Genomic DNA, 18,130 nt, shown 5'->3' with positions numbered 1-18,130 from the left:
TTAAAAATGGTCTGAGGAAATGATCTGCTCACATCAATATTTTGTTACAAACTGAAATAAAAGCATCTAAAGAGGAAGATTATATTCCTCAGAAAAGTGAACAAAGAGATGATGGGGCTCCCCGTCTCAAGCAGATTCCAGCTGGCGTGCACAGACAATGAAAATGCACATGAAGGTGACACCAGCTCCCAGGGGATCCCAGTAATCACCAGAAGGCAACTGGCGGTGTTTCATTAGGGGATGCCCAGAAGAACAGGCAGACAGGAAGGCGGAGAGGCAGTTCCGGGAGGGTCTCACACCGAAGACAGCAAACAGGCTCTACAGGATTTGGTTAAGTGCAATTCTGATACAGAAGCAGCACTGAGCAGCTTACAATTTGATGGAAAGGCAGCCAGAGAGGAACTGTTTAGACAGAGGAGGGGTGCAGAAAGTCTGAACAAGGGCTGAAGGCCTATGGGAAAGATATTCATTTGATTCAGGCTAGCAATTCTAAACAAGATCACTTGGGGAACGTGTAGCACTCTGTTATATGTGCAAAAAATCTGCATGGCAGGTTTTATTTGCTCAGCAAATGTGATAAAAAAAAAAAAAGAATCATAACCTTCACCCAGGTGTAACCGACTATACACGGAGCATCTACTGGAAGAAAGTGACAGAACGACTTCCGGTCACGCACCATCCCCTGCCCAGACCTCCAGCAGCAGCAACGCCAGTCTGAGCAGGAGGTCGGCCTGTGGGCTCCCCGGCCGGTGGCACCCAACGGAGCAGGTAAGGCAGAAACGGAGGAGGAGAGAAAGGAGAAGGGCTGATGCTAGTGGGCCAACAGATGGACCTAAGAGACCGCCTCACCCAGAGACAGACACCAGTGGCCACCAAGCAGAAACCTGACCACTGGCCCAAAACCTGCTCATGTGACTGCGAGGAATGAAAGTGATTTTGATGAAAAAAGTGAGAGAGGAAGATGAAGCATGCCTTCCCGTGAGACAGGCTCCACCACGGAGATGGGAGAGGAGATCAGCAAGAAGAGGGACCACACTGTCTCATAAGCTGCCAGCGCACAGGCTGGAAACCAGAAGAGCACCCTCCAAGCCCGTAAGCACCCGGCTGATTCAGAGGGCTCGGGGTGAGATGACAGCACCCGAGGAGGAAGAAGAGCTCGATGCCTGTGCTGTCCGAGTGACTCTGCAGGCCCGGGCTGGCGGTCTGGGCATCCACCTGGAGGACGGCAGTGTGCACTGTGGCAACTGTGGGGGATTCCTCCTGTCTTGTTTTAGAAATCCAACGCTTTGTTCTGTTTTACTGTTTTGTTTTATCCCTGTGTCTGAGGGATAAATTGGTACAAACTTGAGAACATAATATTAAGTGAAATAAATCAAACAAGCTCAAACATTGCATGGTTTCTCTTTAATGAAAAAAAATATAGGAAAACATAGGGGAAATATTTCAAGACATGGGTGTTATTTATATTACTAGTTTATCTCAGTTCACTGAAAAGAAATATTTGTGTTACTGTTTCTTTTTTGTAAGAATCCTGCACTCTGAATAACTCCTTTGAAGACAGTGATACACAGTGTAATAACTACTGTTATTTTATGAAACTTTAATTTTCATAAAATTAACAAAATACACTGGTGTAGGCAAAGACATTTCAGGAGCACCCCAGAGTCACAAGCAACAAAAGTAAAAACAGATAACTGGATTACATCACACTAAGTGGCTTTGGTACAGCAAAGAAATATAGCAGGAGGTAAGGAATAACCCACAGACTAGGAGGGAACATTGCAAACTATCTGACAAGGGATTCATATCCCGAATATAAAAGGAATTCAAAACACTGATCCAAAAAGTCCAATTAAAAAAGGCTAAAGACACTTCTCAACAGCAACAAAAGACCTACAGATGGCCAACAAGTACATATGAAATAATGTGAAGTCAGGTGTGGTGGCACACGCCGTAACTCCAGCTCTCAGGAGGCTGAGGCAGGAGCATCACTCTGAGTTCAAAGCCAGCCTGAACTACATAGCAAGACCAATTTTCAAAAAAACCAACTAACAATAACAATAAAAAGCTCAATCTCACTAATCAGGGAAATGCAAATCAAAACTACAAGTTATGATTTTGCTCAAGTTATAGTGGTTATCATCAGTTATTGTCAAAAAGACCAAAAAAAAAAAAAAAAAAACCCACTGGCAAGGACACAGAGAAAGCAGAGCCCTTCCGCAGCGCTGGTGGGAATGTGAACTGGTGCAGTCCCCGGGGAAAAGCTAGGAAGCTTCCCTAAAAACCAGAAATAGGAAAACTGCTTTGAAAGCTAGAAGTAGAAGTGCCACGCGCTCCGCCGTCCACGGCTGGGCACACATCCAAAGGCGGTGTGATCGTCACAGCAGACTCCTGCCCTCCATGTCCCTGCGTCCTCGTCAAGGTAAGGCGGGGATCAGCCCTGACCTCGGCAGCGGATGGGCACACAGAGAACCCGCAGTGGGTAAATGCAGTGAAATACTATCCAGCCATGCAAAGAGTGGAGTCCTGCGATCTGCAGCGACGCGGGCGGACCTGGCATCAGCTGTGCTAAATGAAATCAGCCGGAGAATGTGTGGCGAGTCCCACGCGTTCGCAGCCCTAGAAGGACAGGGTGAAACAGTGGTCCCCAGACACCGGGAACAGTCACAGACATGGTGAGCGGCCTGCGGTTTTCTAGAGTGGGGAAGGGAGCGAATGGCTGAAACCACTGATTTCCAAGTGTGTAGAGAAGTGAGAGCATTCCAGCACCTGACACGGACTGACGTGTGGAGATGGAAGCGGTGATCTGATCGTGACGCTGTGGACATGGATGGAGTCATCACAGCCTACCTCCAAAAGGTGGACAAGTTCTGGGTCTCAGTGGGTTTTTGTTTTCTGAGACGGGGTCTCCCTCTGTAGTTCAGGCTGGTCTTAAACTCACTATGCGACCCAGGCTGGCTTTGAAGTCACAGTGATCCTCCTGCCCCAGCCTCCCGAGTGCTGGGGTTTCAGGTGTGCACTACCACACCCAGCCATGTCTCAGTCTTTTAAAAATTTAAAAAACAGAAACGTTTACCTCTAAGATCAAGTGGCAAGTGCTCTTGTGTACTTAGGAAGCCCGATAGCCTCCCCTGCCCCTGGTACTGGGGAGCAGTCCTGGGGCTCTCTACCACCAACTATATACCAGCCCTTCTTACTTTCATTCCGAGACAGAGTTCGGCTAAGGTACCGAGGCTGTCCTTGAACTTGTGGTTATCGTGCCTCAGCCGCCCAGGTAGCTTGTACCACAATGCTTGGCTGAAATGGTTTATTTTGTTTTTAGATTGGCAGTGTCAGAAATTACCACTTTGTGCCAGGCGTGGTGGCTCATGCCTGTAAGTTCAGCACTAGGGAGGCTGAAGCAGGAGAATCATTGCGAGTTTGAGACCAGCCTGGGCTACAAAGTGAGCTCAAGGCCAGCCTGAACTGCATAGAGAGACCTTGTCTCAAAAAAATAAATAAGTAAATCACCGCTTTGCCTGCCCCAGGCCCACTGGCTCCCTCTCTGCAGGTGCAAGGCCAAGGCCTTGAGGGCTCCCTGGCGCCCTGCACCTCGCCCACGAAGGGCCCTGGAAGTGCCTTCTGCTGCAGCATGTGGAAAGCCCCAAGGGGCATCAGATTGATACCCTGCAGCATGGCAAAGTCGCCAGTTGCTCATGAAGACAAGGGACAGAGGAGGCAGCAACACAGAGGAAAATGAGACAAACACCAACAAATGAAATGTGGGGTACCTTGTTCTTAGCCAGCTCCTTTTCCAAAGCACACTTCTCTTGTGCTATTTCTTTTTCTGTCTTGCTAGCCTGCCCAAGGGAGGGAAAAAGAAATGGGTCAGTTCCCAGCAGCTGACAAGTGCCCCCGAGCACACTCAGCACCCACATTGTGCCCAGCAGGCACGAAGGGGCCACACAAACAGCCCTGCAGCTGGAAAGACGCCTCCACACGTCAGCTCCTTCCTAGCTAGGAAGGCAGGGCTGCACCCCTCACCCCCAGTTCTCCCCTCTGAAGAGGATGTCAACTTCTACAGTGTGACCTGCACTGACAGAGGAGGTGCGGATCACTCGCTGACCTCACCAGTGCCGTGGAAGTGTGCACTGCTCTGTCACAGGCTGCTGCCCATGCTCAAAGGGACACGTTAGTCACCTAGGGTTCTTCACAGGAAACTCAGACAGACTGCGTCTGATTTAACTTCCGCTCTTGGAACTGCTAAGACCACAGTTGAAAGCCCGCAGGACGCGGCAGTGTGGTCTGCGTCCACCCACCTCTCTCTGGAACCTTTCGTTCTCCTCCAGCAGGGCCGCCTTCTCCTGCTCCAGCGCTTCCAGCTCACCTCGAAGCCTTGCGATCGTGGATTCCAGAAGCTCCTTCTGCGCGGCCATCCTTTTCTCAGCATCCTGGGCTTTCTGCACACACTGGTTATGCTCGAGGGTTAAATGGTTCCTTCAGGCAGGGAGTCAGGAAACATGAAAGCCAAGAGAGCTCGCGGTTAGCAGGAGGAGTGATTGAACGTTGCACAGAACACATGACCGACTCCTACTGAGAACAGCTATAAATGTGCTACCCAGCTAGCTCCTTGAAGGCAAAACCTTTACCTTTGTAGCTGGCCTAGCCAAGGTGGAATAAATGTTTTCACGAAAGATGAGAAGTACAAACGCAAGAACAAAAGATGCATACAAAGTGGCCGTGATCTACTCACAGGTGAGCCTGGAGTTGAGTTTTCTCCTTCTGAACGCTCTGCAGCTCGCTTGTGATGCTGGCCTGGGCTGCGTCCAGCAGGAGGCTTTGCTCTTGAAAAGTCTGAGTCATCATTTTCTGCTCTACCTGAGAGTGCGAGGGGTGACAGTGAAAGCTGAGAAGCCACGTGATACGGTGTTACTGAGTGACCCACCAAAGGCGTGACCTCACTTACAAAACACCTGTGTTAGTTCTGCAAATAGAATTTTTAAGTTTATTTTAATATCAAGCTTTCTCTTTGTTTCAGCCTAAAGTGACTCCAATTGTATCATTTTATAGTTCCGTTGGCCAACAGTCAGGTATTATTTACCCAGGCTGCTAAAAATGTTGTAAAGCTCCTAATACAAATATATTTTTAAAGATTAAAAATTTTATTAAAAAGGTTGAGATTTAGCTCAGCAGCATAAGCATCTGCCTGGCAAGTGCAAGGTCATGAGTCTGATCCCTGGTATCAAAAAACAATTATGTTAATATATTTGGAGGGTTGAGGATTTAGCTCAGTAGTGTAAGCACCTGCATGGACATCGCCAGACAGCAAGTTCAATCCCCGGTACCAAAAAAAGAAGAATATTTTTGGTGTATTAAAATTTCAATATGGTCATGGTTTTTTTTTTTTTTTTTTTTTTTTTAACCTTTTGAGGGGGTACTGGGACTTGAACTCATGACCTTCTTACTGAGTTAAACCTCTAGTCCTTTTTTATTGCTTGAGATAACATTTTTATATATTCATACTTACTTATGATCTTAAAAGTTTTTGCAAACATATATATAGTTATTTTTGCAAAAATATTTTTAAAAGTTTCTATTTTAATGATATTTGATGGTAAAACAAAGCTTCACTCCTTTACACTTGATAAAATGGGTTACCACTTGTGTTTCATCTCAAAAATTTGGCATATTTGTGACAGTATTACATATGTTACATTGTACTTTACAGCCATTAAAGTAAGGATTTTTGTCTCATTCATATCTCTATCTAGATCTAGCATCACATTTGGACAGAATAAACAGGGTTTTTGGGGGGTTTTTTTGGTACCAAGGATCGAACTCACAACTGTGTACTTGCAAGGTAGGCATTTATGCTGCTGAGCTAAATCCCCAGCCCAAACAGTTTTAAGTTAATGAAAAGCATTGAGTATTTTAATGCACAGAACACATTTAGTGCTGTGGGGAAATAACACGTACAAAGGCAGTAACTTCGCTTCTAGCACTCCACAGTTTAAGACAGGAAATAAATCATGAACATCAGTTCTTACTAGAGAATGCACAATAGGGGCGGGACAATGTAATGATGAAGCCCCTGGTTCTGAGGTCAGACCTAAGCTTATTTTTGTCTTGTTTCATCTTTTGAGCTGGGGTCAGCGTGTTGCCCCAGCTGCTCCTGAACTCCTGAGCTCAGGGCTCCACCTGACTCAGGCCTCTGGGCGCTTATCACCACACTGGCTCAGACCTAGATGCGACCCAGCTCTCACCTCACTAGTTAGCTAGCTTAAGTTAGCAGTCACCTCCGGACTGCATTTCTCTTATTTGGTAAAAAGAGGACAGTAAATATTCTTCCACGCAGCAGGTGTTAGGGTTAATGCGTTCACCATGGAGCTGCAATTCCTACGTCTCACTGCCAGGTGGCGATGGGACAGTTGTGTGTGTCCCGCAGCGGTTCAAGCCGGCGCCATGTTACAGGAGGTTAACATCTCTAAAATCCTTAGCACAATGGGTGGTACGTGCTAAAACAGTAAACACAGAGCTGTTATTAGCGCAGTTTAGTGTCCAAGGAATAGGACTCAAGAAGGGACACAGCCCTGATGGCGGGGCGGATCAAGCTCTCGATCCAAGTCAGTCTCATGGAGCTTTGGAAGAGCTGAAGATGAAAGTGGAAGTGGCCTCACACAGAGACCAGCATGAGCAAAATGGGAACCCCTACGGCGTCTGGGGGGCTGGCACTGCCCAGGCGTCGGGAGAAGGGGCTCTGTAAACACGGCAGGTAGTGACTCTTCCCGGGGGAGTGCTGAGAAGAAACCATTAAACAGCAGTGAGCACAGGCCAGATAAACCCCATGATGACAAGTGAAGACTCCTAGTCCAAAAATAGAACAACTCGGTGAAGTTTTGGAATCTGCTCTGGACATGTTTTAGTTACCCAGCTGGCTGTGCACATTTCCTGACCCCCAGCCGGCCTGGCTGCCTGCTGCCCCTGTCCCAGGTCCAACAGTGCTTAGTGAATACCTGCAGCATGGCCTGGTGGTCAGCGATGAGGTTGGCCTTCTCCACACTGGCAGCCTGCAGCATGTCACTTAGCTCGGAGCACTTCCTAGTCAGCTGGTCTTTCAAAACCTAAAACAACATTCACAGCAAATCAAGGGTCTTGCTGAGGACTTAAACATCACTGGCTGTAACATTTGGAAAGTATATCACTATGTATGTAAAGCTAATTTAATCTATGCTCAATTCATATTTCAGTGCTGTCAATGTTTGGAGTATCATAAAAAGTTATAAATTAAAAGGATATATTTCTTGATTAGGGGCACAACAGGGGGCATTTGGCATTTCATTGACCGGTTTGTTCATCACAATTTTGAACACAGGTCAATCAAAACAAGACATTTGTGGAATGGAATTTACAAGGTGGGCGTCAACTCTCACCACTCCTGTTCAATATAATACTCAAAATTTTAGCCAGAGCAATCAGATAAGACAAACAAATAAAAGTGATATGAACAGGAAAGGAGGAGTCAAATTTATAGACAATAGAATACTTCACATAAAGACCACCCAGATTCCACTGGAAGACTCTTAGATCTGATAAACTCAGTCAAGTAGCCAGATTACAAAAACCAAAACTCAAAAATCAATAGTGTTCCTCTATACCAATAATGATCCCACTGAGAAGGAAATCAGGGGAACAATTAAATTTTAAAAAGTTCAATTGGAAATTGGTCTAACCAAAGTGGTAGAAAGACTACCATAATGTAAACTATAGAACTCTGAAGAAAGAGATTGAATAGGACATCAGAAAACAGAAAGACACCCCCGCCTCTGGATAGGCAGAACCAGTATCATTAAAATGGCCTTATTACCAAAAGCAATAGATAGACTTAAAGGTCCTTATTAAAAATACCAACTTTTTCAGAGAACTGGAAAAAATATTGTAAAACTGATACAGAACCAGAAGAGACTTGGAATAGCCAAAGCAATCCTGAGCAAAAGCAAAGATTTCAGGTTATACAAGCAACAGTAACAAAGATAGTACGGCACAGGCACAAAAATACATGTGTAGACCAATGGGGCAGAATAAAAGACAGAAATAACCTCATACACTTTTAGCCATCTGATTTTTGACAAAGAGGTTAAACACATAAAGAGCCTCTTCTGCAAAAGGTGCTGGGCAAACTGATTATCCACAGGCAGGAGATTGAAACTAGGTCCTTACATTGAACTCCATACTAAAATCTCATCAATAAATCAGAGACCTAGACATGTAAAAGCAAACTTTGAAATTGTTGGAAGACAACACAAGGGAAACACTGGAGAAAACAGGGATAGGCCAAGACTTCCTGAACAAACTCTGATAGCATAGGAAATATCAAGAATCCACAAATGAGATTACATCAAATTAAAAAGTTCACGCAGCACAGGAAGTGCTCGAGACAATTTACAAAATGGGTAAGTTCTCCAACTGTTCCTTCAGTAGAACCAGTATGTGTCCAGCAGAACTCAGAAAGTTAAACCCCCCAAAACAAAATGACCCAATCGAAAAATGGGTAAACTATATAGATGCTTAAAAGAGGTAGTGAAATTGGCCGATATGTATGCAAAAAAGCGTCCGCCATCTTCAGTCACTGTGGAAATGCAGGTCAGAACAGCTCAGAGACTCCATCCTACCCAGTCAGAATGGCTTTTCAAGAGCCAAAACCCTAGTGCTGGTGAGAAGATGGGAGCGAAGGAACTCTCCTAAACTGCTGTGAGAATGCAAACCACTACAACTGGTGTGGATATCAGTCTGGAGATTCTTCAAGAAACTACAAAGAGAAGCTTCATGTAACCCAGCTATGCTTCTTCTAGATATATTTAAAGATTGTGAACTATCGCGACACAGGCACACCCACGTTACAGCAACACAAGCCACAACAGCTTAATTCTGGAGTCAGCCCAAACACCCATCCACAGGAAAATGAATAAAGAAGATACATACACAGTGCCATCCAGTCAAAAAACTTAAATCACACCATCTACACAAAAGTGGATGGAGCTTAAGACTGTATATTACGTGAAGTAAGTCAGACGCAGAAAAATACTTTATAGTTTCTGGTACATAAGAAGCACACAATATGATGATGAGAACAATAAAGGCGGGACTATAGGAAACAGGAAGGCGGGCTGTGCAGAGATGAGAGGGGTTTGGAGGGGAAGGGGTTAGATGCACGCATGTACCAATTCCCCAAAACAAATTTAACTATTATGTATCATAAACATTCACAAGTAGAAAAGTTAAACTCACAGTTATTAATGCAAAGTGCCTAGAACTGTGCCTGAAACTGGAACAACTATAGTAAACATGTTAACTACTATCAGTACAAGCAGTAGTATTAATGTATAACAGGACACATTTATTTTGTATTTTATTACAAAGAAAGCACAGGAAAACTATTATCCTAACAGTGTTGTAATCAAACTGTACCAGCAGGAACGTTATTTTTAAGTGATAAACACCAGGTTACTGGACTGTGTGATATTAACTTCAGTACAGCAACCTATTTGGGGAAAATACATGTACATGCTAATATGAAAGACCAACTAGAGTTGGGAGCCACCATTCCACAGGAAATGATTGCACTTGACTCCAACACCCAGGAAACATGAGATTCCCATTGTGCTATTTGCTATTGAAGACAGAAAAAGGGTATAAGACACAGCCCTTGCTATTGAACTGCTTAGAGTTCATTAGCAGGGGCCAGCAAGGTACATATTTAATGACTAATTACAAAGTAAACAGACACAAGCTGTAACTAGTGCATGGTTTAGTAATGTGTCTCGTACACCATCGTGTCATAGAAACCTGAAGGATGAAATGAGAAACGCACTTAATTTGATAATGTTTCAAAGATGAATTAGATCTTACAGAAAAAAAAAGTTCGATGACAGAGAGAGTATGAGTTTTTATTACTAATAGGGTTAATTTCTTTAACTATAGGAAAGTAATATCTAAAAACCAGAGAAATACTGAAGATTTACCTGTGTTTTTTCTAATGCTTGATGAAGGGATAATATTTCAGACCTCAAAAATGCATTTTCTTCATGTTCTTTGTTGGAAGATATTTGCATATTCTAGTAGGAAAAATAATTATTCTCTTTCCACATGTGTATTATATGTGTCGCCATAAAATACTCATCTATATTCCTGCTGGTACCAGTTCAAGTTCTAATGACATATAGCTGTCTACCTTACAGGAAATTTTAAAAAATCTTAGTTTTTCCCAGATTTCCCAGATTTCTCCTTATTTCTAAATTATCTATAGGAAACAAAAAGATACCACTGTGTGAGGATGTCCAAAATCCCGAGCACTAGCCGCACCAAACAGTGAGAATGCGAGGCCACTCTCATTACTGCTTGGAGGACTGCAAAGTGACAGAGATGCTTGGCATGATAAGCTGGCAGTTTCTAACAGAACTAAAAATGTTAATATCATAACCATGCTCTCTGGTGCTTACCCAAAAGAGCTGAGAACTTATCTCCAACACCCTTCACATAGACATGTATAACAAAGAACTTAAAAGCAATCAAGATGTTCTGAATAAGCCACACCGCAGAATACACCGCAGAACATTCAAACAACGGAATATTCCTGGGCACTAGCCAGGAATGAGCTAGCAGGCTATGAAAAGCTAAAGTTACATAAAAGTAACTGTAATGATTTCTAACTGAGAAAAGCCAGTCTAAGAGGGCCACGTGTACTGTGTGGTGCTAAGCAGAGGGTGCAATGGTGCCCGGGGCTCAGGATGGGGCAGGACAGACAGCAGGGGCCTGAGGGTTCGGGGTGATGAAAGCACTCAAAGGGACACTCCTGTAGTAGCGATGTGTACTTCTGGATCTGGCCCAGCCCAGAGTGGACGGGCACTCCAGGACAGGGGCCAAGGGGAAACGCAGACTCTGAATGAGTGTGTCGCTGTGGGTTCGTGGACCTAGACAGCCACAGTGTCTTCCCACCACGGCCGCCTCACTGGCTAAGCAAACGCTGATGCTGTATTACGTACACGTCTCCCCCATCGGCAGTACGGCCTGGGGTCTCAAACGAGCACGGACGCTGTCTGTCCTGCATGAAGACAGGGCACCTGCGTGGGGCTGAAGAAAGCACCTGTGGCCTTCGGGAAAGAACAAAACCAAACCTGTTCTCTGAGGTAGCCACGGTGGCGCGATGGGGGCTGGGCTTTCTCTAACAGCTGGGTAGGAAGGCGCAAGGACAACGTGAAATCCTCCTCCCACAGAGAAAAGGAGAAGACCACTGCTCCATTTTCCCAGGAGATGCATCTCAAGACAGACAAACATCACACAAGACAGCCTGGGACAGCATCCAGAAAAAGTATTCCACGTGGGACGGTCATATCGAGGTCAAATGTAAAATGCACTGAGATGTAAACGTACTTCTCCGCATACACTTTTTAACCTAAAGCTTTGGCAGCAGTGGTGAGGGAGCCCGGGGCCTTCGCACTACCTCCTCCCTAGCCCTTCTCTAATTTTTAAAATTCTGAGACAGGGCCTCCGTAACTTGCCAAGTTGCCCGTGTTGGGCTCAGACTCCTGCCTCCACTGCCCAGGGCAATGGGACATACGTATGTATTCCTGCCCGTTTCTTAATTTATGGTAAGATAAACACAAGCTGACCATCCTAGCTGTTTTTAAGGGTAAAGTTTAGTGACATGAAACACATTCATAACTGTTGTGCAGCCTCCACCAACAGGGAGTTCTGCATCTTATATTAGGTTAATTTTTTCTTTTAACAAGTAGTTTACGATTGACAAAACACAAATATCTCATTTTTCCTAACTCACTTTTTCAAATTATAATAACCTGCATGAGATGATTAGCTTTTAACATCTAGTATTAGCCTGAGTATAGAAGCTATTTACGCAAAAGTCTTTTCTAAAGCTGTTGAGAGAACAAGGATTATAAACCCACATTAATGAGAAATGAGGCGTAAGAGACAGAAGACTATCTCTGTACTCTAGAACCTGAACACTTACCTTGTTTTCTTCAAGCAACTTGGAAATGAGTTCATCTCTAGAAACTAAAAACAAAAGGTTCACATAACTATGACAAAAATAACTCTACACTGAAATAACATGGTATTTTCCCCCTTGAAGCTTCAATTTTTATAGGCAATGTTTTGTGGGGAAATAGGATGAACCTAGGTATTCTTATAAATGAAAAGCCTATTTTCTTTTCTTTTCTTTTTTTTTTTAGTTTTTTGAGACAGCGTCTTGTCACATAGCCAGGCTGGCCTGAACTCAGAGCAGACCTCCTGCCTCAGCCTACCAAGCACTGGGTTTATAGGTTTACACCACCACACTCAGCTTAGCTCAGGTATTTTCATCACATTTTTATAGATGGGGAGCTAAGTTATGGAATTATCAAGGAAACCAGCTGGCAGCCACTTGCAATGACACCTGAGGTCACGTTCTACTCAGAGTTTAGATGAAGTGTCTCGGGGATGTTCTAACAAACAACAAAGGCAAGGAGATCAATAGGAAACAAACCACTGTGGACAAAGATGACAGGGACAAGGAAGGGGACAGGCCAAGGTGGCACTGAGGGGCAGGACAGGGCCGCTCCTGGTGACGTCAGGAGAGCCTGGGAGGACAACTGTGATGGCGGACCGTGCTTTTAGCACAGAGGACATACAGGGAAGGGGCAGGCCTGGGGTCCCGGGAGTTCTCTGAATACCGTTTTCCTTCTGCGGAGCATCTTAGCGCAGGTGCTGCCCTGGCGGTAACACTGCCTGCAGCGCAGGAGGGTGTGTGCGTGGGGGGCGGGCTGGGAAACCACTCAGGGAATATACGCAGCGCAAGCAAATTAGGCAGGAAGCTGGGGAATCATCCGGCATTGTACACCAGTAGCCAAAAGATGCAAGCTTTCAGGGGCTGGGGATTTAGCTCAGCGGTGGCTCAAGCGCTTGCCTGGTAAGTGCAAGGTCACAAGTTTGAGCCCTGGTACCAAGGAGGAAAAAAAAGATATAAGCTTTCTAAGAGTAACGCTTTAGCTTTACAGAAAAATTCAGACATCTTAGGTTTTTTTCACTTAAGTCTTAAAGCCCAAAAAATATAAAAATCACATCCTTATATAGAATATTCCTTATAAAACTACAGTTTTTTTTTTTTTTTTTTTTTGGTCTTACTTTGTCTTTTTGAGACAGAGTTTCACTCTGCAGCTAAGGTTGGCTTTGAGCTCACTTTGTAGCCCAGGCTGGTCTCAAACTTGCAACCACCCTCCTGCCTCAGTGCTGGGTTACAGGCGTGAGCCACCACACCCAGCTAAAACTATAGTTTCTGAACACAGGAACCCATGACTCATTAAACTCTAATTTAAAATGTGTAAAGGGGCTGGGGACTTAGCTCAGTGGCGTAAGTGCCTGCCTGGCAAGCACAAGATTGTGAGTTGGATTCCCAGTACCAAAAAAATAAAAATAAATAAAATAAAATGTGTAAAGGATCAAAAAGAAAAGCATATATCCTAATCAAAGAAAAAGGGATATTTATGTTGAAAAACAATTTAGTCACTTTAATACATATGTACATAGATATTTATTGCTAATATACTTAATAAAAACCACTTTTTCAATTGACTGAAGAAAATATTTAAACGCATTCTTTTTATTAATCTAGTTAGAATGACTATAAAATAATAAAATGACATATATGAAGATCTGTAATTCAATGCTAAGCATGTTGCTGGTATTCTGACCATCTTTCTTTACCTGTTATGTTGAGTTACTACTGTCTTTTTTCTTTTTATTGGTACTGGGGATCGAACTCATGACTGCCTGCTTTACAAGGCAGGCGCTTATGCCGCTGAGCTAAATCCCCAGCCCCTAGTTACTACTGTCTTAATCTTCGCTCTTCATGGCTCCCACATGTTCTTTATAGAATTCACACATAAAGCATTCATCCAACGAGAAAGGAACATGACAAGCTCAGTAGGGAAGTCCACCATACAACAGACAGAGGCGTGTGTCTGAGCCACTGTTCGGCCTGCCGTGGGCCTGCCACTGCCCAAAGCCTCATGGGGTCACAGGTGGGCCTGTCAGAGGTGGCTGGATCTTTAGTGTGTGATTACGCAGCCACGGCCTGGTGTGGCACAGTGTGGGTGTGGATAAGGAGCAAGCCCGCCCGGTGTGGGCGCTGCCAGCCCGAAGGGCAGGTGGCCTGCAGGGAATAAAAGTGGCAGAAGAGGCTGCTGTCCTCCTCACTGTCTGCCGCCGTTTCACGGCTATGGCTTTGCTGCCTGCTGCCCTCCCTTCCATGTCGTGGGCTGCTTCTCCTCCACGACGCCCTCTGCCACGCAGCCCTGCCTGGAACCAGCCAACGATGCACAAGACCTCTACAAACTGTAAGCAATAACCTTTCCTCCTCTAACTGAGTGTCGGGTATTTTGTCTCAGCAGTGAGAAGGTAACTGGGACAGGATCACTGGGCACAGCCCACGTGCATCGCTGAGTTCTTCTGCACAGTGGGCTCATCATCTTCTCTTCCTGAGAAGCAAGATTCCAGGGAAGGGCTGTAGTGCTTTTGCAGGCTCATAATAATCAGGTGACAGAAAGTCACCTTGGGCCACTGTCAGTGAAAATGTCAACAGTAACTCACCACTCACTGAGTACGCTTTCCTCTACACTCTGTATACAGTGCTTTTCACTTCCCTCTTGGATTCCCTGCCCCATCACAAAGTAGAGATAGTGAAGTAAAAAACCGCGGGCGTGGAGTTAGCACATCCAGGGTTAGGCTCCCTCTGCCATTCCTTCCCCATGTAACTGCATGGCTATGGAGCCCGGAGTGTTATGGGAAACCTCTGTGTATATCATGCAGTGTTTATTACATAACCCTGGAATCTCTGCAGCTGACATCACCTTAAAACTGCTTTAAGAGACATATTAAACAGTGGTAAGATAAAGGGCTGATGGGTTAGGAGCATCTTGACCCAGACCTGATCCCGGCTCCTTACTGCTGTGAGTCTCAGGACTCATCCATCTGTAAAATGGGGCAGTGAGTCCACGCACTCATTACGGCCCCCTGACCTACCATCTTCACAAGTAGAATTAAAACACACTGATGACCTGAAGAATGGAGAGTCTGACATGACAACAGAATCAGTAAGTTAACAAGAGTTAACAGGTTTATTCCCTCATTGGTTTCTGATGATCCAATATTCAACTAGATGTCTAGAGCTCAATGTTCCCAGTCCACACTTCAATAAGCGTGGGAGGAGGGGCTAAGATAGTTTACAATTAAGAGGGTCCACTGTGTTTTATACCAACATTCATTTCTGTTTCAGCCTTACAGTCAGAATGGACTAACATCAGCTATTTTCTACATCGGGACTGGAGAAAATACCAAGAACTTAGGCCCTGAAGAGTGTCTGCATGAAGTCTCAGAGTACTAGCGAAAGTGTGCTTTATAGGGGCTGGGGTTTTAGCTCAGCGGCATAAGCGTCTGCCTTGCAAGCAGGCAGTCGTGAGTTCGATCCCTGGTACTGATAAAAATGAAAAAGACAAAAAAAAAAAAAAAAAAAAAAAGAAAGAAAGAAAGTGTGCTTTCCAGCAGCTACGCTCTTACTCAGGTCGGCCTTGAGCTGTGCAGCAGCGGTCTCCAGCTCCCCCTTTTTCTGCTGCTCCTGAGCCAGTAGTTCTTGGTTGGTCTGTATAGAGCTGCGTAAGGCCAGGCAGTTTTGCTGCAAAATGTGTACCTGAAATTGTACAAGAAAAACTCCTTTTCTGTAAGGTAAGATTTGTGATGAGTGGCCTTATAGATTTTCTCAACTGCACAGTCAAAATCTCACCAGAAGGCAGTGGGTCACAGCAGGGGTCTGCACACCTGAGCACAACAGTCACAAGCCACCCTACGATGCCATGCGTGCGGGAAATGGAGCCCACTCACTGAGGATCTAAATCTGTGCTTTTAATTTTAACTAACTTACAGTGAACTTAATTGAAGTCGGTTTTTTCCTGATTACTTTGCTTATTAATATTCTGTGTCTCACGAGTTAGTTCAGTTTAGTGTTCTCTATTTTGTGGAACAGAAATCAAACTCAGGACATTGCGCTTGCCAGGCAGGCGCTTGTGCCACTGAGCTATATCCCTGACTAGTCCTCTCCTATATTGCATTAAATTTTTAAAAATTATATAGGGGTGTTATAGGTTACTAGAGAAAAGTACTTAATCTAACGAGAATTAGCAAAATGCTAAGCTTAAAGCTACACTACCAGTTTTCGTTTTTGATTTGACTTCTCTAACATAAACAAGGAGAGGACATCTACCTGCTTCCGTTCCACCTCCACCGCGGATCCCATCTCTTGTATCCTGTGGAGCATAGCCGATCCCGATTTTTCAAGAGATTCCCTGAAGTGCTTCTCCTGAGCCAGCTGTCTCCTGAGCTATAGAGTAACACCGTAGTTAGGTGAGACAGGTGAAATCTTCCCGTGTAACAAAGATCAAAGTCACCGTGCAGAGTCTGCCAGGACAGGCTACCTCCCTCCGCAGCTCTCTGTTCACTTACGGCTGCCCAAGGACACGACCCATTCTTCCCCAGGGATACAGTTGGATTTGTGCCTTCGTCTTTCTTAAGTTTAAGTCTGCTTCCCAAGTTTGGGGGTAAGACCTACTAGAAAGCTGCAAGCAGCACTCAGAAAAAGGAAGAGTAGAGAAGCACAGAAAGGGCCCAGCGCGTACTAAGTAGGAAAGGAAAGCACTGCTATGTGAAATGTTTGCCAATATACACGTCACACACGTAGTGTGTGCTGCAGTGTAAGATACAAACCCTACAATGGGCTGTCATTACAAAGTTAGAAAGACACTAACTAGTTTTATGTCTTAGTGGGTGTTTTCCATATTTCTGTATTTTCTGGCTTTATTTTCAACTCCTGTTTTTTTATATTTGGTTTGCTCTTTGTTTTGATCCTGTAGTCCTATAAACACATCTCTACATGTTCTTACAATTCTGTTAAGGAATTTAAAGTTCTAAACAAGTAATGCAGTGATTCTCCAGCGGACAAAGCTGACACTAGCAAGGATTTTGGGCACTGTGGCACTGTGACACGATAAGCATTACAGATTTGATGTCTGCCCCGCTCCTGGCACAGCTCCCAGACGCAGGGAACCTCCAGGTGAGAAAGTCATTCCCTGAGATGAGCTGACTGGAGGCCCCAGATACTCCAGAGAGCCCCGTCCATGCAAAGACCGAGGCCTGGGGCTTCCAGCCTTGTCACCAGCTCTGCAGAGCCACTGGGGCTAAAGGTCAAGTGGCTCAGCAATGGCCAGTGACACCATCGTGCCTAAGTAAGGAAACCTCCATAAAGCCCGAGAGGACTGGTTCGGAGAGCGTGCCATCAGCTGCACCACGCAGTGCTGGGTGGGTGCTGGGCTGGTGGTGCCAGGAGGGAACGCCATCCCTCTCCCAAGGCTTCGCCCTGAGCCCCTCTCCGCTGGCTGTTCCCCTTATCCTCAGCCACACAGGTCGACTATCTGAAATGCTTAGGACAAAAAGTGCTTCAGGTTTTGGAGGCTTTTGGATGTATTAAGTGCATAGGCTGTGAGTTAAGTATCCTCCAGTGCAGTACCTGGAAACCTGAAACTTTCTGACTACCTCCATAATGCTCAATAAATTTCAGAGTTTGGAGTACTGCAAAGTTTGGACATTCTGATATACCGTGCTCTGCAGGTATCCTTAAAATAAGTGGGCAAATGTAATAAATGGGTACCCTTAAAATAAATCAGTAAATGTAATAAATGAGCAAATGTTTCCCTGGAAACACGAAGGGAGACTTTAGAGATGGGGCAAAGGACTTGGGGAGGGGAGCAGGGAGAAAGGGAGGTGATACGGAGGAAATTAATCTAGCGAAAGATATGCATATACCAGTATACCAACATGAAACGCATTGTTGTGTGTCACTAATATGCACCAAAAAAATCAAATGCAAGGCATCTGCAAAACAATACATTCTCAATGGTATAATTCAGACTAAAATGTATAAAAAACGTGTTGCTGAGTTCTGTGAACCACTCCAGTGAACTGAGCCAAAAGGGGTGGTCATGGGACCCCGACTCACCCCTCAGCTCACAACCTGAGATTGTGGCTGGCGCCTGAAGCGGAGGGTGGGGAGCGG

At 44.9% G+C, this 18,130-nt stretch overlaps 1 protein-coding gene across 7 annotated transcripts in view; it reads right to left on the bottom strand.

Annotated features, from left to right (window-relative positions):
- Nucleotides 1-18,130, bottom strand: part of Ccdc150 (coiled-coil domain containing 150) — a 78,470-nt gene that overhangs the window by 40,622 nt on the left and 19,718 nt on the right. For 6 of the 7 annotated variants that reach the window (XM_063259481.1, XM_063259480.1, XM_063259479.1 and 3 more), the window contains 8 exons: nucleotides 16,286-16,402; nucleotides 15,586-15,715; nucleotides 12,005-12,048; nucleotides 9,999-10,091; nucleotides 6,993-7,100; nucleotides 4,733-4,857; nucleotides 4,299-4,476; nucleotides 3,771-3,839 (listed from right to left, as the gene is read on the bottom strand). In XM_063259481.1, the coding sequence (XP_063115551.1) occupies nucleotides 3,771-3,839; nucleotides 4,299-4,476; nucleotides 4,733-4,857; nucleotides 6,993-7,100; nucleotides 9,999-10,091; nucleotides 12,005-12,048; nucleotides 15,586-15,715; nucleotides 16,286-16,402 (864 nt within the window). The remainder of the gene's footprint in view (nucleotides 1-3,770; nucleotides 3,840-4,298; nucleotides 4,477-4,732; nucleotides 4,858-6,992; nucleotides 7,101-9,998; nucleotides 10,092-12,004; nucleotides 12,049-15,585; nucleotides 15,716-16,285; nucleotides 16,403-18,130) is intronic. The other variant, XM_063259483.1, reaches the window with a different exon arrangement.

This window comes from Cavia porcellus, unplaced genomic scaffold (assembly GCF_034190915.1).
Source record: "Cavia porcellus strain 051 isolate PalLab524CR breed Dunkin Hartley unplaced genomic scaffold, mCavPor4.1 scaffold_12, whole genome shotgun sequence".
Lineage (NCBI taxonomy): Eukaryota > Metazoa > Chordata > Mammalia > Rodentia > Caviidae > Cavia > Cavia porcellus.
The sequence above is the reverse complement of the archived record's forward strand: the minus strand, read 5'-3'. Positions and strand labels throughout refer to the sequence as shown.